The sequence below is a fragment of the Clupea harengus genome, chromosome 17 (assembly GCF_900700415.2).
Source record: "Clupea harengus chromosome 17, Ch_v2.0.2, whole genome shotgun sequence".
Lineage (NCBI taxonomy): Eukaryota > Metazoa > Chordata > Actinopteri > Clupeiformes > Clupeidae > Clupea > Clupea harengus.
The window spans coordinates 16572533-16598420 of NC_045168.1; the positions used below are offsets into that span (position 1 = coordinate 16572533).

The 25888-nt window shown below is 47.9% G+C and overlaps 1 protein-coding gene across 1 annotated transcript in view; it reads left to right on the forward strand.

Moving 5' to 3' along the window:
• sik2b (salt-inducible kinase 2b) overlaps nt 1–20322 on the forward strand; it is a 50851-nt gene extending 30529 nt beyond the window's left edge. Inside the window, exons 7-12 of the mRNA XM_042710327.1 lie at nt 8363–8597; nt 8808–9094; nt 13006–13164; nt 14564–14674; nt 16834–16922; nt 17345–20322. Of these exons, the coding sequence (XP_042566261.1) occupies nt 8363–8597; nt 8808–9094; nt 13006–13164; nt 14564–14674; nt 16834–16922; nt 17345–17900 (1437 nt within the window). The 3' untranslated portion in view covers nt 17901–20322. The remainder of the gene's footprint in view (nt 1–8362; nt 8598–8807; nt 9095–13005; nt 13165–14563; nt 14675–16833; nt 16923–17344) is intronic.
• Nucleotides 20323–25888: the final 5566 nt, after the last annotated feature.

A 25888-nucleotide genomic window follows, 5' to 3' on the forward strand; every position in this document is an offset into this window, starting at 1 on the left:
CTCCTTCGTTCTCTCTTTCTCTCCCCCGCCCCCCCTCACTCACTCAGTGTGTTTACATGATGGTATAATTGAATCTTTGCTTAGTCGGACTATGCTTTCTTTCGAGGGTAGGTGCTATTATCCCAATATACATGGCAGTGAATAAATCGAATCATTGGCCGAAAGCATGTCATATCCGATACGATAGGTGGCGCTGTTTTCATTACAACTAGTGGTGATACAGCCATTTCCGCTTGACCTCTTCACCACTACCAACAACAACAGTTGATTGAGCATGAATCGCGTCTGTTCATCGGTCCAGAAATGCGTGTTGCCTCTTGGGTTGTCCATCGCGTTGTTTGTTTGTTTCTGCTGGGCCAACGTGTTTATAAGTTACATTATTCAAAGGTGAAAGATAAAAGGCGAGAGAAACGCATGCACATTCACACACACACACACGCGCGCAAATAATGGGTTACAGCCAAAACGCATTGCCCTTCTGCCAGTTGCATCAAATTGTTTTAGTACTTCTTCGCTGTCGATTTCCAAATCTGTGTGAATATTCATGAGAGCAAGTCCAGTCAGTCTTTTGTCAGTCATCGTACTTCGTAAGATATGTCTTAAGACGCCCCATTGTACTGAATGACCGCTCAGCAGACGCTGTGGAAACGGGCAAATGTGCCGAACTTTCCAGGGCTTGATAAAGCTCACTGCATTTGGGCTGTAGCTCATTTAGCTGTTTCCAGCTCTATATCTGCATCGTCAACGCTGGGCATTAGTTGTCCGTACTCCGATTTTATAGTTTCCCCATTGTAATAAATATGCATTCATGATATTTTTCTATGACCGAGTTTGACAGGTATTGGTCAGGTAATAGCCGAGTGACAGCTGATTTGCTTTCTGATTTGACAGTACTTATTCGTGGGTTTTTTCAGCGCCAGATAACCGAACAGAACTTAACTCAGGCTTGCCTCACGGGTACAATACCAAATTTCATCATATTTGATAGAATGAAGGACAAATTAGTTGTGAATACTATGACCGAGTTTGACAGGTATTGGTCAGGTAATAGCCGAGTGACAGCTGATTTCACAAGCATTAACTTTAAACCAGAATATTTTAACGTGCCGGCATAGTCGCCCCGTAATGCCGTGCAGCGGGCGCATACTGTTATACTCTATGTGATGCACTAGCTCAACGACGTTCCCTATATGTTCCTTACCGTTCTAATTACATGTCGTTGTTCTGTGTTGGGACAGAGCTTATACAGGTGGGTGACGGTAGCACAGTCTGTTCGTGGTAACTTGCACCAGGGCATAAAGCCCGTGCCATTGTGACAGTGTGTTGTGTTTTAGTGTTTAATAAAAAGCCATAACAAATATACCACGCTTCCGTGATTTGTTACAATATAATGGTCTTGCTTCTATAATGTATAAACACGTAGGTTACAGGGTGGGTGTGGCAGAGAGAGAGAGGGAGAGCGATGATGCACACGGATATATCAGATTTAGCGACCGGAGCAAAGTTATGTTGCTGTAACGTTGAACTCTTTGCAATCAATAAATACAGTACTTAATAGGCTAATTGATACAATATCTCCTCGTTTGAGTGTGGTTGTTTGAGTGCAATGGGAGTGTATGATCGTTATTGTCTATAAAGCAGTGTTTCTCAAACTTTTTCAGACCAAGGACCACTTAGCCAATAAAAAAAAATTCGCGGACCATTTAACTAAATATCCCCGGAACAACATGCCTCCTACCCAAGACCTGGCGCCAGACAATTGTTAGCGCACACATGATTTTCGCGGGTGGGCTCTCCTTTTGTACGTACCAGTAGGCTAGTTATAGATATGACAATGCGCAAGGCAAAGCATCTGGAACCCTGCTCCATGCGTGACTTGGTTATGTTACAAACTATAGTTCGCTCACAGCCTCATACTCCCATCACACACTCAGACAGACATCACAAAACACAACGATGCGCATACTGACCGCAGTATTTCACTACCAACAGTAGGCTAGCCCACTGGCATTAATACAGCCATCCTAGTAGTCAACTTTTCATAATTAAGAGCTGTCATTATCCAACGTCACACAACACAGAATATAGCCTAGTTATCATCTTGCTGTCTCAGCGGGAGAAAAACACAGTGTTTTGAATGCAACTCCGCGGCGAGATAATTCCCAATGAGGCTGAACCACTTTCTCCTTGTCTATGTTAGAGGCTTTCTCATTTAATTTTCTTTTCATAGTTCCTGTCTTAAGCCACCAATCCATGACCTTGTTAATAGATTAGGCAACTCTTTATTAGATTAGGCTACTACTGGCTGTGTTCTCTTCGTTCTGAGTTGTATGTTAGAAATGTCGCAATAATTTACTTGTGGCCGTCGCGGACCACACTTCATCATATTTGATAGAATGAAGAACAAATTAGTTGTGAATACTATCACCGAGTTTGAAAGGTATTTGGTCAGGTAACAGCCCTTTGACAGCTGATTTGCTTTCTGATTTGACAGTACTGCTGTGTGTTTTAAGCAAATAAAATGTGGACTGTTTACAAGCGGGCACCTGCTATCGTTGATTATACAGTAAATACGTTGTGAAATGAAACAAAAACACATCACAGTTAAAGATGTATTAGTATTGATTGATTCACATCGATATGAATGGATGACATGACTAACAAGTGGTGGGAAATTAATATGAAAGTATTTGTTCGGTGAATTAGCGCGTTCTGTCCAAACAGTCGCAGTCAACGTTTTTGTCAACACTGGCACCACATAAGTATCGTAATTTGAACGTCCTTATACGTTTTTAAGGAGGGGTTGTAAAGGTACTCATATCTTCGGACCTCTTCTGTTATGTTTGTTCATAGTCAACAAGAATAAGCTTGTGAGACAGTCTGCAGGATATTCATAAATAAACGTGTCATTAGTATGAACAGTTGAGACAACGTATCGTCTCTTTCGTCTTCCGGGTCACGACCTGGCAGGGAGGGAGGGAGGAGGGCGGCGGGATCTCAAGCATGCGCAAAGACGCAAAGTCCAGTTCCTTATCCAATTCACCGTTACATGCCGCAATAGTCGAACTATCAACTGGATCGGATCGAGTTATCCAGGGGTGTTAGTCCGACTATGTGCGGTCCGACTACGATCCGACTAAGGTGCTTACATGAAACGGATAATGCGATTTCAGTCCGACTAAGGCAGTTATTTGAATCCATGTAACCACGGTCACTCACTCACTCTCTCTTCCTTCTCTCTCTCCCTTCCTCCCTCTCTTGTTCTCGCTCTCTTCTCTCTCTCTCTCCCTCCCTCTCTTGTTCTTGCTCTCTTCTCTCTCTCTCTCTCTCTCTTCCTCTCTTCTCTCTCTCTCTCTGTCTCTCTGTCCTTTGTCTGTCTCCTGCACAGCTGCACAGCTTATATAACTGAGCCAGTCAGAGTAAGGACCCTGTTTCATGCTTTCATGCACGCACGCACTACCCCCCCCCCCCCCCACACACACACACACACACACACACACACACACACACACACACACACACACACACACAGGCTCACAAACCTAGTCTGTCACACATTCATAAACAATTACTCTGTCATAGACACACAGCCTTAGTCACACTCACACTTAGTACACATACTTACATGTACACACTCACTCACACACAGGCATACACACTTCCAAATACACACTTAGGCACACACAACACACCCTCTTCTCTTCTCTGTGGTCTAGATTGGCTTTATTTGGCACACAGTGTGAGTCCTCCATCATTCAAAGCCACTTCACTCAACGCAAGTATGTCTCCTCTGTGTGTGTGTGTGTGTGTGTGTGTGATGCGTCGGCCACAGCTGTGCTATTCTAGACTCTTCTCTGAAGTGTGTGTAGACGTCACTTCTCTCCACCCCTGGGGCCCTGTGAGGGCCTGACTTGAGTTCTAGAGCTCTGTGGGGTTCCTCCATGTTCTCGGAGTCCAGGTGTGTGTGGGTTCTCTCTCTGTGTGGAGGTCTGGGGACTGACTTGTTGAAGTTCCTTGTGATATCCTGTGTGTTGAGGGTTAAGTGGCTTGGATAGGGAGGGGTACTGGGACTCATTATTCATTTGTCCAGGGGTTTCTAACATTATTACTCTTATGTTCTAGGAGGTTCTACACGTAGATATGAGTGTTTTTGGTGTGTGTGTGTGTGTGTGTGTGTGTGTGTGTGTGTGTGTGTGTGTGTGTGTGTGTGTGTGTTGAGGTTTTACATGTAGATATGGGGTCAGTGTTGGGTGGCAGTAGGTTCTAGAGCAGGGGTGGGCAATTAATTTCCCCAAGGGGCCACATGAGATAGTGGGAGTGTAGTGGAGGATCGAACCAATAGGCTGAACTCAATTCTGCTCAATATAAGTTGCATCTCTTTATAAAAAAACATTAAATTGTATGGTTTTGATTAACTGCTACTGATAAGAGTAGATGTTGCATTTAGGCTATCAAAAAAAATGTGGTGCAGGCATAGTAAAAACGCCAACATTATTTAATCAACATGTAATCAACATTCACCAAAACGATTTTGAAAATGAGCACGTTTTTGCAGTATTAAAGGTGTTCCCAGACGACCAATACATATGGCACACACACACACGAGAGCAAGCTTGTAATGCAATAGTATAAGTTTACAAATTAATAGTAATATCATTTTTTATCAGCGCAAATGGTCGCAGGCACGCCCACACGTACGAATGTAGGCCTACGGAAATAAAAAAATATCCCGCAAACATACGGTTACTTGCCAAAACAATAGAAGACATTTCTCCAAAATACCCCTTTTTAATGATTTTGTTGCCGTTTAGTTCTTCACGCAAATGCGAAGCAACCCACCTTCTGACTTCAAGTTTCAATGACTTTCAGTTACGTTAAATGACCGGATTCTTGCGTTGCGGAATGATATGAAAGATGTGAATTAGAACACACAAAACCCGTTGCCAATGACAGCAGTCATACATTTTTCGCAGCAGTGAATATAAAGAAACTGCAAACGTTGGGATGGCCCATTCAAATCAACGGAACTTTTTGGAACATTCTGAAGAGCCGTATAATAAATACAGGTATTTACGTTTGATTCCTAATTTACTATTGACCTCCGTGGGCCACACAGGGACAGCCAACGGGCCGCAAATTGCCCTTGGGCCGCACTTTGCCCAGGTCTGGTCTAGAGGGTTCTAGTGCTATTCCAGATGTGAGGTCATGGCTGATGAGCATGCGAGGGCTGACAGTGAGGATCTCTCAGCCAATGGCGTGACTCCTGGGGAGATGGATCAGCCAATAAGATGACTTCTGTTGGGGGACAGGGACCAATGGCGTGACTTCTGGGGGAGAGTGATGGCCAATGGCGTGACTCCGGCGGGAGAGTGATGGCCAATGGCGTGACTCCTGGGGGAGAGTGATGGCCAATGGCGTGACTCCTGGGGGAGAGTGATGGCCAATGGCGTGACTCCTGGGGGAGAGTGATGGCCAATGGCGTGACTCCGGCGGGAGAGTGATGGCCAATGGCGTGACTCCTGGGGGAGAGTGATGGCCAATGGCGTGACTCCGGCGGGAGAGTGATGGCCAATGGCGTGACTCCTGGGGGAGAGTGATGGCCAATGGCGTGACTCCTGGGGGAGAGTGATGGCCAATGGCGTGACTTCTGGGGGAGAGTAATGGCCAATGGCGTGACTCCTGGGGGAGAGTGATGGCCAATGGCGTGACTTCTGGGGGAGAGTGATGGCCAATGGCGTGACTCCTGGGGGAGAGTGATGGCCAATGGCGTGACTCCTACCGAGGAAAGGAGGATTATATAATGTTCTCTCTGATAGAGATAATCTCCACACTCCCAAGCACTCATCGTGTGTGTGTGTGTGAGTGAGTGAGTCAGTGAGTGATTGTGTGTGTGTGTGTGTGTGTGTGTGTGTCAGGGGAAGTAGAACTGCAGGACAGCCCCCACTTCTTTACCCGCCTCTGTGTGTGAGTGTTTTTGTGTGTGTGTGTGTGTTGTGTGTGTGTCTGTTGTGTGTGTGTGTCTGTTGTGTGTGTGTGTGTGTGTGTGTTGTGTGTGTGTGTCTGTTGCGTGTGTGTGTGTGTGTGTGTGTGTGTGTGTGTTGTGGGTGTTGTGTGTCTGTTGTGTGTGTGTGTGTGTCTGTTGCGTGTGTGTGTGTGTTGTGTCTGTTGTGTGTGTGTGTCTGTTGTGTGTGTGTGTGTGTGTGTTGTGTAAGTGCATTCCTAGCGCAGCATGCCTCAGGAAACAGAGACCAGGAATCTCACAGAACAGCTCAAGGAGACTCCCGTCTCCCGGCAACCCATCTACATGATCAGTATCAGGGAATGTGTGTGTGTGTGTGTGTGTGGTGTGTGTGAGTGTGTGTTACTACAAAGAGAGGGTGTGGGTATGTTAGTAAGAGAGTCTGTTTGCTAGCAAAAAAGAAGAGGGGTGTTGGTAAGAAGGAGTGTCTGTGTGTATTTGTATCTCTGCATTCTTCTATGTTGGGTGTGTATTTGTCTTTAAAAAGGAGAGGGTGTGTTTGTTTTCTGTGTGTGTATATGACTGAGAGGGATAGTGTGTATGTGTGTGTGTCTGAGCGAGAGGGATAGTGTGTGTGTGTGTGTGTGTGTGTGTGTGGTGTGTGTGTGTGAGAGTCTCGGACTGCGCTCTCAGCCAAAGCTGACTTCCTGTCCTCACATTCCACGCTGCTCTCTCACCCGCCGTGTCTGAGCAGCCAGAGAGAGAGAGAGAGGGAGAAAGAGAGAGGGAGGGGGGGGAGAGAGAGAAAGAGAGAGAGAGAAGGAGAGAGAGGGAGGGAGGGGGGAGAGAGAGAGAGAGAGAGGGAGGGGGGGAGAGAGAGGAGGGAGATGGAAGAAAAGGTAGAGAGAAGGGGTCAGGGGAGTATATGGGTGAAAAAGAGAGAGAGAGAGAGTTGGAGATGGAGGGGGGGTGAGAGACGTCCTTGAGGAAAGAGAGGGAGGGAGAGAGAGAGAGGTGGAGAGAGATCCTTGAGTAAATATAGAGAGATGGAGGAAACATCCTCATCTCCAGGGTACCATGTCAGAGTCAGATGGCTTCACCCACAGGAGTTACACACACACACAGACACACAGACACACACACACACACTTAAGACACACTTAAGACACCTCCTGTCAATTCGCTTCCGCCCTGAAGTGATAGGCAGCCTTTCCCTTCCAACTGTCACAATCACCAGAGACAGACAGACAGACAGACAGACAGACAGACAGACAGACAGACAGACAGACAGACAGACAGACAGACAGACAGACAGACAGACAGACAGACAGACAGACAGACAGTGTGTGTGTGTGTGTGCGAGAGGTCCTTGAGAAAAGAGAGGGAGAGAGAGAGGTGGAGAGAGATCCTTGAGTAAATATAGAGAGATGGAGGAAACATCCTCATCTCCAGGGTACCATGTCAGAGTCAGATGGCTTCACCCACAGGAGTTACACACACACACACACACACACACACTTAAGACACACTTAAGACACCTCCTGTCAATTCGCTTCCGCCCTGAAGTGATAGGCAGCCTTTCCCTTCCAACTGTCACAATCACCAGAGACAGACAGACAGACAGACAGACAGACAGACAGACAGACAGGCAGACAGGCAGACAGGCAGACAGGCAGACAGGCAGACAGGCAGACAGGCAGACAGACAGACAGACAGACAGACAGTGTGTGTGTGTGTGAGAGAGAGAGAGAGAGTGAGAGAGAGAGAGAGAGAGACACACAGACAGACAGTGGATATGTGATTTGACATGATGAGGTCAGAGGTCAGTTCAGATGTCCAGTCTGCCCCCAGACCAACTTCAGTCAGCACACCACCAGCGCTCTTCTGTCCTCCTCCCTTCTCTTCTCTTCTCTTCTCTTCTCTCCTCTCTCTCCTCTCCTCTCTTCTCTTCTGTCCTCCTCTCCTCTCTTCTCCTCTCTTCTCTTCTCTTCTCTTCTTTTCTTTTCTCTCCTCCTCTCTTCTCTTCTCTTCTTTTCTCTCCTCCTCTCCTCTCTATTCTCCTCTCCTCTCTTCCTCTCTTCTCTTCTCTACTCTACTCATCTCCTCTCTTCTCCTCCCCTCATCCAACACCACCTATACTAACCCACCTCTCTTCTCCTCTCCCTCTCCTCCTCTCCTCTCCTCTCTTCTCTTCTTTTCTGTCCTCCTCTCTTCCTCTTCCTCCTCTCTTCTCCTCTCCTCTCTCTTCTCTTCTCCTCTCTTCTCTTCTTTTCTGTCCTCCACTCTTCCTCTCCTCTCTTCTCTTCTTTTCTCTCCTCTTCCTCTCCCTCCTCTCCTCTCCTCTCTTCTCTTCTCTTCTCTCTTCCTCTCCCTCCTCTCATGCTCTCCTCTTCTCCTCCTCAGGTTAATGGCTGTCTGCTTGACCCACTACCTCCTACCATCGTCCGTAAGTCCAGCACGTCGTCGCCTAGCAACATGATGGAGACGTCCATCGACGAAGGCATCGAGACTGAAGAGCTGGACTCGGAGGATGACCCCGCCCATGTCTTCAGCACCTATCAAATGGCTCGGTTTGGACAGAGGAGACACACCCTCTCCGAGGTCACCAACCAACCAGGAGCAATCATGATTAGTGCAGGTAAGCTCACTCTCGGAGAAAGATATGTACACACACACACACACACACAAAATCATGCTCCTTTGTGATTGTGTGTGTGTGTGTGTGGGGCCCTTGACCTTTTGTGTCCTTGTGTCCGTGTTCTGGGGTCTTTCTCATGTGTCTTCTATTGTGTGTGTGTGTGTGTGTGTGTGTGTGTGTGTGTGTGTGTGTGTGTGTGTGTGCGCGTAGGTAAACTCTGTGCTATGGGCCAGAACCCTTCGCTGGGCAGTGTGGACTCGGAGTGTGACATGGGCTCAGACCTCGGCCTGCTGGACGACTCCGCCCCTCTTGCGGAGGCGGGGCTGGCCAACGCGTCAGTCACACACATGACTCCGCCTTTCCTCGCTGGCCGTCCAGCCAATCCGGCGATGCAGGCACTGACCTCACAGAGGAGGGAAACACACAACCGCTCACCAACCAGCTTCAGGGAAGGCCGACGCGCATCTGACACGTCTCTCACGCAAGGTACACACACACACACACACACACACACACACACACACAGACATATACACTTATACACATGAAACACACACACACACACACACACACACACACACGAGCAGGGCCGGAGTGGGCCCACTTACTAGTTTTCTCTTTATTAATACCATGGTTCAACAAATAATGTAAAGGTTAAATAATAATCCACTTAAGCTGAGAAGTTAACAAAAAATATTCCACTATTCCACAAGGATAGGTTGATAAAATAACAAAAGCAGAAATAAATAAATAAAGCATTTGAAACGTATCCCATTCTTCAACAAAGAGGCATATTGAACTAATGTTTACAGTTCAACTCACAGTACAGTATACAGTTACATTGCGAATAGCACTAACAGCATCTACAGCATCAGTAACCGCCTACAAAGTCAACAGAAACGTATATGCTAACCCAATGACATGATAAGCATCTGTGAAGAGGTTGTACTGTGAGAGTATTAAATGGACACAAATGGCACAGTTTTTGCAGGAGGAACAGGTCCTGCTTTCAAGCTCCATCTCTGGTAATATTTTGCTTGCGAATAGGTTGACAACGCTACAACGATATTAACCAACGCTACAACGTTAGCCTAATAGTTACGTTGCTAATCATATGGACTATGGACCCAACCGACTCTATTTGGGAGGGGAGAACTCGCTCGCATGGTACAACCTATGCAGAGGCTGCGGTGTCAGAATGCGTAACGTGTGTAGATTACTTTAAGAGAAGATGGACTAACGTGACAAATGTCAAAAAATAAAATTCTCGACCGGCCCAGAAGTGAAGCAGCCCACCGGGAACTCTCCCGATTCTCCCGATTACCCACCCCGGGCCTGCACACGAGACATATACACTTATACACATGAAACACACACACACACACACACACACACACACACGAGACATATACACTTATACACATGAAACACACACACACACACACACACACGAGACATATACACTTATACACATGAAACAAACACACACACACACACACACACACACACACACACACACACACACACACACACACACACACATATATACACTTATACACATGAAACACACACACACACACACACACACACACACACAAGACGTATACACTTATACACATGAAACACACACACACACACACGAGACATATACACTTACACACATGAAACACACACACACACACACACACACACACACGAGACATATACACTTATACACATGAAACACACACACACACACACACACACACGAGACATATACACTTATACACATGAAACACACACACACACACACACACGAGACATATACACTTATACACATGAAACACACACACACACACACACACGAGACATATACAGTGGGGAAAATAAGTATTTGAACCCCTGCCGATTTCGCAAGTTTGGCCACTTGCAAAGAAATGTGTGATCTATAATTGTAATGGTAGGTGTATTTTAACAGTGAGACATAGAATATCAACAAACAAATCCAGAAAACTGCATTTTATAACATTTATGACTTTATTTGTATTTGATGCAGAAAATAAGTATTTGAACCCCCAAGCAAACAGCAAGAATTCTGGCTCCCAATGACCAGTTATGTGCCTAAGAAGCACACAGATTAGTCCTCATTAGGCCTAACAAGGTACACCTGATCTCAACTGGTGACGTGTATAAAAGAAACCTGTCTAAAGAATCATACTTCACACCTTCAACCTCACCACCATGGGCAAGACCAAAGAGTTGACCAAGGACGTTGTAGACCTGCACAAGGCTGGAATGGGTTACAAAACCATCGGCAAGCAGCTTGGTGAGAAGCAGGCAACTATCGGTGCGATTATTCGTAAATGGAAGCAACACCAAACAACTGTCAATCGCTCTAGGTCTGGGGCTCCATGCAAGATATCCCCTCGTGCGGTATCGGTGATCATCCGAAAGGTGCAGAATAACCCCAGAACTACACAGGGGGAGCTTGTGAATGATCTCAAGGCAGCTGGGACCACAGTCACCAAGAAAACCATTGGCAACACACTACGCCGTAATGGTTTGAAGTACTGCAGCACTCGCAAGGTCCCCTTGCTCAAGGAAGCACATGTACAGGGCCGTCTGAAGTTTGCCAAATGAACACTTGAATGATTCTAAGGAGGATTGGGAGACAGGATGTGGTCAGATGAGACCAAAATCAAGCTTCTTTGGCATCAACTCGACTTGCCGCGTTTGGAGGGGTAAGAATGCTGAATATGACACCATCCCCACCGTCAAGCCATGGAGGTGGAAACATTATGCTTTGGGCTGTTTCTCTGCCAAGGGTACAGGACGACTGCCACTGCATTGAGGGGACTATGGATTGGGGCCATGTAACGTGGATATTGGGCTTGAACCTCATTCGCTCATTCCTCCCATTGAAAACGCAACCTTAAGGATTTGGAGAGGATCTGCAAAAGAGGAGTGGACCAAAATCCCTCCTGAGAATGTGTGTAAACCTGGTGACCAACTACAAGAAAAGTCTGACGTCTGTGCTTGCCAACAAGGGTTATTCCACCAAGTACTAAGTCATGTTTTGCTAGGGGTTCAAATACTTATTTTCTGCATCAAATGCAAATTAAGTCATAAATGTTATAAAATGCAATTTTCTGGATTTTTTTGTTGATATTCTGTTTCTCACTGTTAAAATACACATACTATTACAATTATAGATCACACATTTCTTTGCAAGTGGCCAAACTTGAGAAATCGGCAGGGGTTCAAATACTTATTTTCCCCACTGTACACTTACACTCATGAAACAGACACAGACGCACTTACACATGAAACACATGACACACACACACACTTACACACACACAACACACACATATACATTCAGATACTCTGGCATACTCAGATACACACTTACACACACTCCGACCAACTCCAGAACCCCCAGAGCTGCACAGCTCTTTAATTAGCAACCCTCAGCTGCCCGTCTGTCGACCAATCACAGTGCAGCACCTCCACAGGCCAGCCAATCAGAGAAGCAGGTGCTGCTCTCCGCTTCCTGAAATAGATCTCCAGTGTGAGTCAGAGGTAGAGGAGAGGGTAGATTCGTCATCATCATCATCATCACACACACATCAATGACAAGAATTGCACTTAATGATACACACACACACACACAAATGTGCGCATAGAGCCATAAATGAACATGCCAGATTACTCACACAACCCACGCAAGCATGAGGGCACACACACACACACACACACACACACACACACACACACACACACACACACAGACACAGACACAGACACACAGACAGTCATGAGTGAAAATACCAGCTCACACACACATCTGTATCAGTGACATCAGACTACACTTTCACACACACACACACACACACACACACCCATCTGTGCGAATGCCAGATCACAAACACACACACTAAGAGAAGCCATTTTTGGGATGAGTAAGAGTTTGGAGAACCCCCTCATGGTCCTGCAGCTACCACACAAGTCCCTTCCTCTTTACACACGACGCACAACACACACCACACACACACACACACAACAAAGTGATTACGAGATCAGGACAGATTCATATTAGGGCACCCACCACACAGACACTATCTTCACCAGGACACTCACCCACACTCACACCACCAACACACACCACACACCATAAGTAATCCAGACAGACAGATAGCAGCAGTGCACCCACATCATAGGACCCACACTTCTCACACGACACACCACACACACACACAACACACACACACACACACACACACACACACCACACACACACACGGCTAAACATGAACTCCCCTCATCTGCTCCTGGAGTGTCGTGTGTGTTGTGTGTGTGTGTGGTGTGTGTTGTGTGTGTGTGTGTAAAGAAATTGTGTGTGTGTGTGTTGGTGTCCAGGTCTGCGTAGCCTTCAGAACAGGCACCTGCCAGGGTAATCTGGGGCCGCACCAAAGGCATCCTGGAGCTGAATAAGGCGTACGAGCAGATGGGCTCTCCAGAGGACCCCTCACTGGGCATGGGGACCTACCCTCTGTACCCGCAGGAGCTGATGGACCCCATGCTGCCGGTGAGTTACACACACACACACAAACGAGCACACTCTCTCTCTCTCTCTCTCTCTCTCTCTCTCACACTCACACACACACACACACACACACACACACACGAGCACACACACACTCTCTCACACACACACACACACACACACACACGAGCACACACACACACTCTCTCGCGCACACACACACACCACACACACACACACACAAGCACACTCTCTCTCACACACACAAACACACTCTCTCACACACCACACTCTCCTCTCTCTCTCACACACACACACCACTCTCTCTCTCCTCTCTCTCTCTCTCTCTCTCTCTCTCTCCCCAAGGGACTGTAGACAGGGCTGTGTTATGTAATGGCTGAAGAAGTAGCCAATTGTCCCGTTGTTTACTGTCCGAGCCCCGCTGGGGCCTCAATGGCACCATTGTACCCCACACCGGTGGCTGGCACCCACACACACACACACACACACACACACACACACACACACACACACACACACACACACACTGCCTGGGCTGTTCTCCGTGACAGTCTCAGAGATACAACAACAGCCATTCACAAACAGCCCTTGTTGTGGCAAATGTTATTAAACATTTGATTTTCAAAAGCTCATTATTTTTTATTATTTCTGGAACTGGAGGGGGTTTGTATGTCTGTGTGTGTGTTTTATTGTGTGTGTGTGTGTGTTTGTTAGTAGAGAGCCTGTGTGTTCTCATTGTGGTGCTGAATACCGTTCTCCCTATGATTTAGCGTTGGGGTGATAGGAGAGAATTTATGAGTTTGTGTGTGTGTGTGTGTGTGTGTGGACGGGGTTTACGGGTTGTGTAGTTAGACACGTCGCTTGCAGGTCTCACCAGGTCAGGCTGTCTCATGTGGCTCTTATTCAGCTGCCAGCCAGCCTACAAACACACACACACACACACACACACATTTCTGTGCGCCTGTCTGTTTGATAGATTGAGCTTGTCTGCATTTACTGGATCCGTCTGTGTTTGATTGAGCATGTCTGTTTGATTGGGTCAGTTAGATTTGCTTTGGCCAGTCTGTCCTGGACTGAGCCTGTGTTTGAGCTCGCCTGTGCGATTGATCTGGTCTGGATTGGCAGGTGAGTGAGTTGTGTTTGAGCTCGCCTGTGCGATTGATCTGGTCTGGATTGGCAGGTGAGTGAGTTGTGTTTGAGCTCGCCTGTGCGATTGATCGGGTCTGGATTGGCAGGTGAGTGAGTTGTGTTTGAACTGATGCTGTGAGGACTGACGTGCTGCAGACAGATTCACTGGAGTATCTAGAAATGGATAAACTGCCTTTATCTGCCAGGATCTAACCTACGTGTGTGTGTGTGTGTGTGTGTGTGTGTGTGTGTGTGTGTGTGTGTGTGTGGGTGTGGGGGTGTGTGTTATCAGGGTGATGCATCCCACCAACATGACGGCATGGCCATGTTCTCTGCCGGCCATCCTCCACTGTTGTCACGGAGACAGAGCCTGGAGACGCAGTACCTCACACACAGGATGCAGGTACATCACACACCTCACACACACGTCACACACACACACGTCACTCAGTACCTCACACACACACACACCTTATCACACACCTCACACACACGTCATTCAGTACCTCACACACACACACCTTATCACACACCTCACACACACGTCACACAGTACCCCACACACAGGATGCAGGTACATCACACACCTCACACACACGTCATTCAGTACCTCACACATACACACCTTATCACACACACACACACCTCACACACACGTCACACAGTACCTCACACACACACACACCTCATCACACACCTCACACACACGTCACACAGTACCCCAGACACAGGATGCAGGTACATCACACGTCACACACACACACGTCACTCAGTACCTCACACACACACACCTTATCACACACCTCACACACACGTCACTCAGTACCTCACACACACACACCTTATCACACACATCACACACAGTACCGCACACACACACACACACACCTCACACACACACACACCTCATCACACACCTCACACACACGTCACACAGTACCTCACACACACACACCTCACACACACGTCACACAGTACCTCACACACACACACACCTCACACACACGTCAGACACACCTCACACACACACCTCACTCAGTACCTCACACACACACACATCACACACACGTCACTCAGTACCCACACACAACATGCAGGTACATCACACACACGTCACACAGTACCTCACACACACACACCTCATCACACACACGTCACACAGTACCTCACACACATCACACACATCACACACACAGGATGCAGTTACAGCCCAACGTCACACACGTCACACACGTCACACACGTCACACACAGGATGCAGGTACAGCCCAACATCACACACACACACCTCGTCACACACGTCACACACAGGATGCAGGTACAGCCCAACATCACACACGTCACACACAGGATGCAGGTACATCACACACGTCACACACCTCACACACACGTCACACACAGGATGCAGGTACAGCCCAACATCACACACATCACACACGTCACACACATCACACACAGGATGCAGGTACATCACACACGTCACACACCTCACACACACGTCACACACAGGATTCAGGTACACCCAACATCACACACGTCATACACATCACGCACGTCACACACAGGATGCAGGTGCAGCCCAACATCACACACGTCACACACGTCACACACATCACACACATCACACACGTCACACAGTACCTCACACACACACACACGTCACACAGTACCTCACACACAGGATGCAGGTACATCACACACCTCACACACCTCACACACGTCACACACGTCACACACATCACACACATCACACACAGGATGCAGGTACAGCCCAACATCACACACGTCACACAGTACCTCACACACACGTCACACAGTACCTCACACACAGGATGCAGGTACATCACACACATCACACAGTACCGCACACACACACACCTCATCACACAGTACCGCACACACACACACCTCATCACACACGTCACACACGTCACACACGTGCCTCATACACAGGATGCAGGTACAGCCCAAACATTTCAGTATGGAAGAAACATCACACACATCACACTTGTCACACACGTCACACTCGTCACACACATCTCACACATCAGACACGGGATGCAGGTACAGCCCAACGTCACACTCGTCACACACAGGATGCAGGTACAGCCCAACATCACACATCACACACATCACACACAGGATGCAGGTACAGCCCAACGTCACACACGTCACACACAGGATGCAGGTACATCACACACCTCACACACACATCACAAAGTACCGCACACACACACACCTCATCACACACGTCACACACAGGATGCAGGTACAGCCCAACATCACACTCGTCACACACATCACACACATCACACACAGGATGCAGGTACGGCCCAACATCACACACGTCACACACAGGATGCAGGTACGGCCCAACATCACACACGTCAGCCCAAACTCCTCAGTATGGAAGCAACGTCACACTCATCACACACGTCACACTCGTCAGCCAGCCAGACTGTAATATGCTGTCCTGTGTGATCCTGCTCTGCGTGTGAGGTGTGTGACAGGTTTGAGCAGTGTGTGAAATGTTGTTGGTGTGTGTGTGTGTGTGTGTTTACAGAAGGCCAGCCTGCTAGCCAACAGCCCCAGCTGTCAGATGTTCTGCAAGGATTCACCCCGTAGTCTGGAGCAACAGCTACAGGAACACAGGTATACACACACACACACACACACACACACGCATAAAGTATACAGACAGAGAGCTACAGAGTGCTGCACACACACAGACACTCTATCTCACAGACACACACACACACACACGCATAAAGTATACAGACAGAGAGATACAGATTGCACACACACAGACACTCTATCTCACAGACACACACACACACACACACACACACACACACATAAAGTATACAGACAGACAGATAAAGAGGGCACACACACAGACACTATCTCACAGACACACACACACACACACACACACATACATACATAAAGTATACAGACAGACAGATACAGAGTGCACACACATAGACACTTTATCTTGCACACACACACACACACACACACACACACACACACACACTCTCTCTCTCTGAGTCTTCTCTCCTCTCTCTCTGCAGGTTACTTCAGAAGCGCCTGTACTTGCAGAAGCAGTCTCAGCTGCAGTCCTACTTCAACCAAATGCACATCGTGGAGGGCTCCTACCCCCACCAGCCTCCCCTGGGCCACCACCCCGACCCCACCGCCGCCTCTGCCCCCGGCTCTATAGCGCCCCCCTCAGGCCACCACCACCACCACCAGCAGCAGCAGCAGCCCAGCCCTCGCCTCAGTTCTGCCACTCCCAGACTCTCAGCCCTCTCATGGGGTCCTCCCTGGAGCCGGTGCACTTTGACCCCTACCTGGGCCACTACTCCCACCCCCACCCCCACCTGCAGCCCCACAGCATGCCCCCCCACCCTGACACCTTGGGCTACAGCTACCCTCCCGGCTGTGAGCAGGGGCCCGTGGGCCTGGGGGAGCCTCTCTACCAGGAGCAGTATGAGTACCCTCTGGAGCCCGGGCAGCCCCCGCCACCCCCGCCCCGCCGGGCCCCCCCAGGCCATGCGCCGGGCACGGGGGCAGGAGCAGGGGCAGGAGCAGGGGCGGGAGGGCAGGAGGGGGCGTACGAGGGGCTGACCCTGCTGGAGAGCGAGATGATGGAGACGGTGGACTCGCACGGGTTCGTGCTGGTCAACTGAGCCCGGCCACGCCCCCGGCCACGCCCCAGCCGACGCCAGCAGACTAACCAACAGTGTTACCGCGACAACAGGGGGGGAGGAGCCTGAAAGAGGATGAACATGTTTTGATTCAAACTGATTTAGCGTCAGAAACAAACACTACTGCGTGACAGTGGTGAATCTCAGTTAAGGACTGAAAAACGATTTAGTGTTTTTTTTTTTGTTTTAACATCACAGTCCTCCCTCCTACCTCCTTAAGTTCCCCCTCTGCCTGGTACATCCCCGGGCACACGCAGGAGTTCTCACTCTCTCTGTGTGTGTTTGTGTGTGTGTGTGTCTATGTGTGTGTGTGACCTTCCCTTAAGCACACCACACGTGTACGAATACCCCCCTCCACACACACACACACACACACACACACACACACACATGCAGGAAGAGTGAGCTGTGTGTGGTAGTAGCAGTAGCCCAGCTGTGTGCTGATGTGGCTCTTCTGTCATGTAGGGGTCACGACCTCTTTAGCCCTTAGCCCTGCTAACCCTTGGCTGCACAGACGTCACGGGTCAGACCCGAGAGCTCATCTCACCCTTGGGTGCACAGACGTCACGGGTCAGACCCGGAGAGCTCACCTCACCCAGGCTGGAGAACCGCATTGCTGGTGCATCTCACTCATGTTGTATGTATCTGTGTGTTTGAGCGTGTGTGTGCAATATTGAAGCAATATATCAATTCGAGGCGGCGAGAAGCCATTAAGGTGTGTCCTATGGTGGACCACTGCAGTCAGTGATGGTCACTGATGAAGGCCACTGCAGTCAGTGATGGTCACTGATGAAGACCACTGCAGTCCGTGATGGTCACTGATGAAGACCACTGCAGTCCGTGATGGTCACTGATGAAGACCACTGCAGTCCGTGATGGTCACTGATGAAGACCACTGCAGTCTGAGTCAGTGATGGTCACTGCTGAAGACCACTGCAGTCAGAGTCAGTGATGGTCACTGCAGTCAGTGATGGTCATTGGTGAAGACCACTGCAGGCAGAGTCAGTGATGGTCACTGGTGGAGACCACTGGCCTAGTGATGTGGAAGGTCACTGGTCAAAATGGCTATGGTCTCTCCCACTGAGGTGCTCCGGTGAGCAGCTCTGCAGGCAGGTTGCGTTGCACTCCGTGGGCTGGGAGGCGCAGGGAAGGAGGCGCAGGTTCCCTGGAGGCTCCAGAGCTGCGTTGATGAGGAGAGGAGAGGAGCTACCGCCAGGACGACACGCATGTTACACTGGAATCCCCCCCACCCCCCAATCACTACTTACGGATGCTGGGGTGCCCAGCTGAGAGATAGACTCAGCGGATCGACACTTACCCCACCCCACCCCCGAAGGAATGCCTCACCGTAATCTAACCCCCCCCCCCGAAGGAATGCCTCACCGTAATCTACTTGAATCTACAGGAGATCTCTAAGACACACAATGCTACATTAAAGGACAAACAGGAGCCAAGGCTAAACCAGCTCCTCAGCAGAGGCTAGACTGTAGAATCTGTGTGTGAGCGTGTGTGTCTGTATGTGTCCGTGAGCGTGTGTGTGCGTGCGTGCGTGTGTGTATATGTGTGTTGTTCTTAGTAAGAGAATTTACTGGAGCACTTTGTTTCCAAGGAAGTGAAAAGGAAATGTGTGGAGATAAGAGGAGAGGAGAGGAGAACTGTACCTTTGCTGCTGGTCTAGGAGGCCCAGCGCCGCCCGGTCGGACTCTCCCAATGATGGGGTCCGTGGAGCCGCCCGGTCGGACTCAGAGAACACCTTCATGTGGTTGTTTCACGAGCTTTATTTCAAGAAGTCAAATAGGAGTTAGAGATTTTTTAAAGTGGTTTGACGATGCAACCAATATTCTGTTAAATGTGATAGTGTTCAGTGTGCCTTTTCTTCCTTTCTTTCTTCCTTCCTTTCTTTCTAAATTAAGATTTGAAGAACTTTATTTTTCAGCTCGATTCCTCTCTCATTTTTTTTATGTTGGAATTCCTACAGAACACGTGCGAGTCGACCCAGGTTTTTCCAGAGGTACAAAACCAAAGTCTCCTCCGAAGTCTGTCAGGACGGCGCCACCATGTGGTGCCTGGACTTCTTTGTTAGCTTTTTCCACAGTGTACTTTTTTCTTTTGGTTGTTTGTTTTGGTCAATCAGTATATGCCGTTGAAAAGTATTCTAGCAATATTTCTTGAATCCTAGTTCTAATGAATATGAGAATAGTGAACGTACTACAGAATCATAATCACACCCTTGCTGGCAAACACCATTCAGTTTGACATCCAACTTTACATTAACCTTCATGGTCACCACACATAAGCTAACTTGCTGTAGAGATTAAAAACTCAAAAGATTTATTGATCAATTCTGTGTGTGTTGCATTTTATTTCATTGTGTGTGTGTGTGTGTGTGTGTGTGTGTGTGTGTGTATATGTGTGTGTGTTGTTTCCTCCTTCATACTGGGACATCAAAAGACTCCTTTCTAGATGCACTCATTCCCTAACTCACACTTTTCCCAAATTACGGTCTTAAAGTGTGCTACGGTCCTAATGACAGTTCTTGCCTGCAGATTGTGCGCCGGCAGGATTAGCGCTCACCCACCCACCACATGGCTCCAAGCATGAGCTGTCATTCTCTTCTTCTGTGGTGCGCAGGGGATGACTCCAAGCATGAGCTGTCATTCTCTTCTTCTTTGGTGCGCAGGGGATGACCCAGTTTGGCTCCAAGCATGAGCTGTCATTCTCTTCTTCTGTGGTGCGCAGGGGATGACCCAGTTTCCTGCTGCACAGGAAGAGAAAGGAAGGAGCTGTTAATAATGTGTGACAGTACTTTATGAGCAGTTATAATGTGTGACTACTGCATGAGCAGTTATAATGTGTGTCAGTACTGCATGAGCAGTTATAATGTGTGACAGTACTTTATGAGCAGTTATAATGTGTGACAGTACTGCATGAGCAGTTATAATGTGTGACAGGACTGCATGAGCAGTTATAATGTGTGTCAGTACTGCATGAGCAGTTATAATGTGTGTCAGTACTGCATGAGCAGTTACAATGTGTGACAGTACTGCATGAGCAGTTATAATGTGTGACAGGACTGCATGAGCAGTTATAATGTGTCTGTCAGTACTGCATGAGCAGTTATAATGTGTGACAGTACTGCATGAGCAGTTATAATGTGTGACAGGACTGCATGAGCAGTTATAATGTGTGACAGTACTGCATGAGCAGTTATAATGTGTGTGACAGTACTGCATGAGCAGTTATAATGTATCTGACAGGACTGCACGAGCAGTTATAATGTGTGTCAGGACTGCAGGAGATGTTATATAATGTCTTTACCAAAGTCCTTTCAGATACCTCCATGAGGTGTTTGTGTGTGACTTTACCAAAAGTCCTTTCAGAGACCTCCATGAGGTGTGTGTGTGTGTGTGTGTGTGTTTGTGTGACTTTACCAAAGTCCTTTCAGAGTCCCCTGGACACTTTCAGAGACCTCCATGAAGGCAACAGAGCTTTCCGTTATGGTTTTATCTCCTGGCGAACACACACACACACATACAAGCGGAGTTCTCCACTACTGGCGTTGTTTACAGTACCGAGATGAGAGGCTTGACCTCTCTTGGCTGAGCTGTCCGGCCTCCCAGTCCAGCACAGATAATGTAAGCCATGGACACGGACATGGAGAGCACTCCAGCTAGCTCCATGCTGCGTCTGCCGTAGCCGTGTTTGCTGTAAACCGCAGAGAACTGGACGGAAGCTGATCTGTTTGTCTGTGGAATCACTGAGAGTCAACAACCCCTCAGGAACACAACATGGAGGTCAAGGCATCTGTGTAAACCCTGTAAAAAAAAGAACAGAATTTCAGAAGCATCCAGCGAGGTTTGTGTGACAGCGTGTTGACGCGTTTGCCCCTGCAGTGCAGTCTTGGTTTATTAGTGTGAGTACCAACCCTCTAGAGCAGCACAGGCTGGACTTCTACCTCACACTCAGGAGTTAGACACACGGAAAGCAAGAGCCAGACTAACAAATTAGCAAACGGAAATAAATACAAAAAAATTGATTATACGAGCCTGAATTGAAGAGAAAAATGTCTGATTAATTTTATGCTCATCACAATTCTTGAGAATTGATTGAGACCAGCTGTAGGGCAGCCCCGTGTCCTGGGTAGAGCTGTCCTGACGTCTCTGAAAAGCTCCCGCAGGTGTTTCATGTACACGCCTCACCGGGGTAATTAAAGCGCCTCACCGGGGTAATTAAAGCGCCGCTAATACATTCCTGTGCCTTTGAAGCCGTGAGCTGCGCTGGTGTCCTTCCACAAAAGCACTGCTTTGGTGTGCACCGCTTTCAGCCCCCTGGTTACTAACCTGACATCAGCGGTTGCCATGGCAACGGGCGAGGGAGGAACAGCGTGTCGTGGCTGCCCAGCAGGGATGCGAGTCCTCTGGAAGAGTAACCCCTTCAAGGAGAGCCCCGTACCGCCACTCTCAGGCTAATCAGATTTACAGAAAAACTCAAGAAACACCTCAAATCTGCAGCCAGGCAGGCAGAAGACAGACTGGCTTCACTCAATAATCAAGCTTTTCTTTAGGATGTTTCTCCAAAGTCCTTTTAAAACACAGTTTTTCAGCCTCAGGCCTGGTCTAGAAAGGGTTAGGGTCACTGAGGGTCTACGCACACCCTTAAGTGTGATGTGGTCGTTCCTCCATGCTCTGCTTCAGCAGTGACCTTGTCTAAGGCCCCTCAGTGAAATGTGTCACCATAACAGGCAACCCATAAGGTCTTCAGACCAGGTGTGACGCTGCTTTTCCCCTGAGGCACAGACTGACACTCTCACATACACTCACACACACTCAGTGAGCTTCTTCAGTCGTGGTCAGACTGCCTGGGCACTCCACACTCCAAACACACAAATCAGCCTGGGAGAATTTAAAGGCAAGTCCTTGATTATAATCTGTCACTTTTTGTCAAATTTAGCAAAATTATCATATTCGTCTGGTGTGAGCTCAAAAAACTCTGTTTTTACACAGTCCTGGCTTTGTGAATGGGAAACGCATGAAATGGCTCAGACTCCTCAGACCATACTCTATGAAATGGTTTATACTCTGATGAAATGGTTCATACTCTAGTTAAATGGCTCATATGTATGAAATGGCCCATACTCTGATGAAATGGCTCATACTCTATGAAATGGTTTATACTCTAGTTAAATGGCTCAGGCTCAGACCATACTCTGATGAAATGGCTCATACTCTAATGAAATGGCTCATACTCTGATGAAATGGCTCAGACTCAGACCATACTCTGATTAAATGGCTCATACTCTGATGAAATGGCTCATACTTGAGTTAAATGGCTCATACTCTGATGAAATGGCTCAGACTCAGACCATACTCTGATTAAATGGCCCATACTCTGATTAAATGGCTCATACTCTGATGAAATGGCTCATACTTGAGTTAAATGGCTCATACTCTGATTAAATGGCTCATACTCTGATGAAATGGCTCAGACAGACCATACTCTAATTAAATGGCTCATACTCTGATGAAATGGCTCAGACTCAGACCATACTGATTAAATGGCTCATACTCTAGTTAAATGGCTCATACTCTGATTAAATGGCTCATACTCTGATGAAATGGCTCATACTTGAGTTAAATGGCTCATACTCTGATGAAATGGCTCACATGTATGAAATGGCTCATACTCTAATGAAATGGCTTATACTCTAATGTCTCAGACTCTGTTGAACAATCACCATGCTGCTTCAGGAGCACAGAAGGGAGGGGTGTTATTTGTTTGGCGGTTGAGCTGAAATAAAACACCTTTCACCAGAATGATGAGGTTTGGTGTGTGAGTCGGCCAGAATGATGAGGTTTGGTGTGTGAGTGTGTGTGTGTGTGTGTCGGCCAGGCAGGAAACACAAGCTCCGGTGTGCCACCACAACCAAGGGGCACGGCACACAGAGCCTCCTGCCTGCAGAATCAGACCGTGTTAATCTATGCCAGATAGCTTTCAAGATTTCCCATCAGTTTCTCATGACACATCATTGGGGGTGCAGTCACATCACCTGCATGTGTGTGTGTGTGTGCGTGTGTGTGTGTGTGCGTGTGTGTGTGTGTGTGCGTGCGTGCGTGCGTGTGGGGAGGCCAGACAACACAAGCTACAGAGTGCCTCCACAGCTAGGGGCTTGTGATGCACAGAGACACACACACACACACACACACACACACACACACACACACACACACAGAGGCACAGAGTTAGATCAGATAGATCTTATCTTAAGTCAGCAGCAAAGCAAAGTACAGAGCTGATATTCATGAAACACTGTCCCCCATGAGTCCCAGAGCCACTCACGGGAGTTCGTTTGTCTTAGTGTGTGTGTGTGTGTGTGTGTGTGTGTGTGTGAGAGAGAGAGAGCAGAGATGAATAAAAGAGGAAAAGACAGGAGATGAACTGCTGTCTCAAGTTTGTCTGCTTAGAGGCTGTTGTCCAAGAATATTAAGTGTTTTGTGTGGTTGCCATTTATAATAGAGTGTTTGGATTGGTGGATATAAACATGGCCATTACATAGAATAAATAACATTTTGATCTCAATCTCTCCATTACACAACTGTGATGTACCAGAGAAGTTCTCCTCTCCTGCTTGGGTATGCTGTGGAGCAAGAGGTGTTGGTTGCACAACCCTGAGGGAGCCTGAGGGAAGCTTGTGAAAAGTGAAAGTTGGCGTAATCAGTGACATGTTCAAAGTGTGCTCTCTTCCCCGGGGGAGGCAGTGTTACATAAGGGCTGTTCAGACGCCATCTTCCAGGAATCTGCCTTCTCAGGTGACAAAGGACATTACACGTGTTACACTCCCTAAACCTCGCGTCCATCTACACTCCTACACACACACATATACCCTACCTCTCCACAGGCAGTTAATCAGCTCCGCTCCACTTGCCCTGCGGTTGGTGACAACACACACACACACACACACACACACACACAGACACACACACAGCCCCCGTGCCCTGCGGTTGGTGACACGCCTCTGGTTATTTATATTTGTATTCCATGTCCAGCACAGCTGCCATTGCGTAATGCTGAAACTCTAGCTGGGACATCTGAAAACAATCGACCTCAACCCAACGGCCCCTTGTGTGTGTCTGAGTGTTTGTGTGCGTGTGTGTGTGTGTACGGCCCCTTGGCGCCCCAAGCGGACAGGAAACGGGCCTCGCGATCAGTGACAGCACAGACTTGAAAGTCACGGTACAAAGAGTTTCTCCTGTGTGTGTGTTTGAAGTCAAGCAGGAAATGTGGCATGTATGCCCTCATCATGGGACCTGGCCCTGACACCCTACAGCTCCAAAGACACACTTTTACCTCTGCTTAGTGAAAGCTTAGAGCAACAACACAAGCCCCATGAAAAGGCCTTTTAAAGGTCTATAGTCTCAAGCCAGGTGCATCGATCTCTCTGATCACAGTTTGCCAGTCACGATTCTTGAGATGAGATATACAGATGTTAGCGCTGATGTTAACCTAGCCCTGAATGTTAGCCATCTAGCGCTAATGTTAGGCTAGCCCTTGAATGTTAGCCATCTAGCACTGCTGTTAACCTAGCCCTGAATGTTAGCCATCTAGCGCGGCTGTTAACCTAGCCCTTAAATGTTAGCCATCTAGCGCTGAGTGTTAGCCATCTAGCGCTGAGTGTTAGCCATCTAGCGCTGAGTGTTAGAATAGAATATATTTATTTGTCATTGCACAAGTACAACGAAATTGAGGTAGCAGCTCTCAGACACAAAAACAATACAAATATAGATTGAACATATATATATACATATTTACACTATAAAAACACAAGACATATAACACAACAGAGAGACAAATACAGGTCAGTTTTGTGCATTGTTAAGTGCTATGATGGCTCTGGGATAGAAGCTGTTTCTC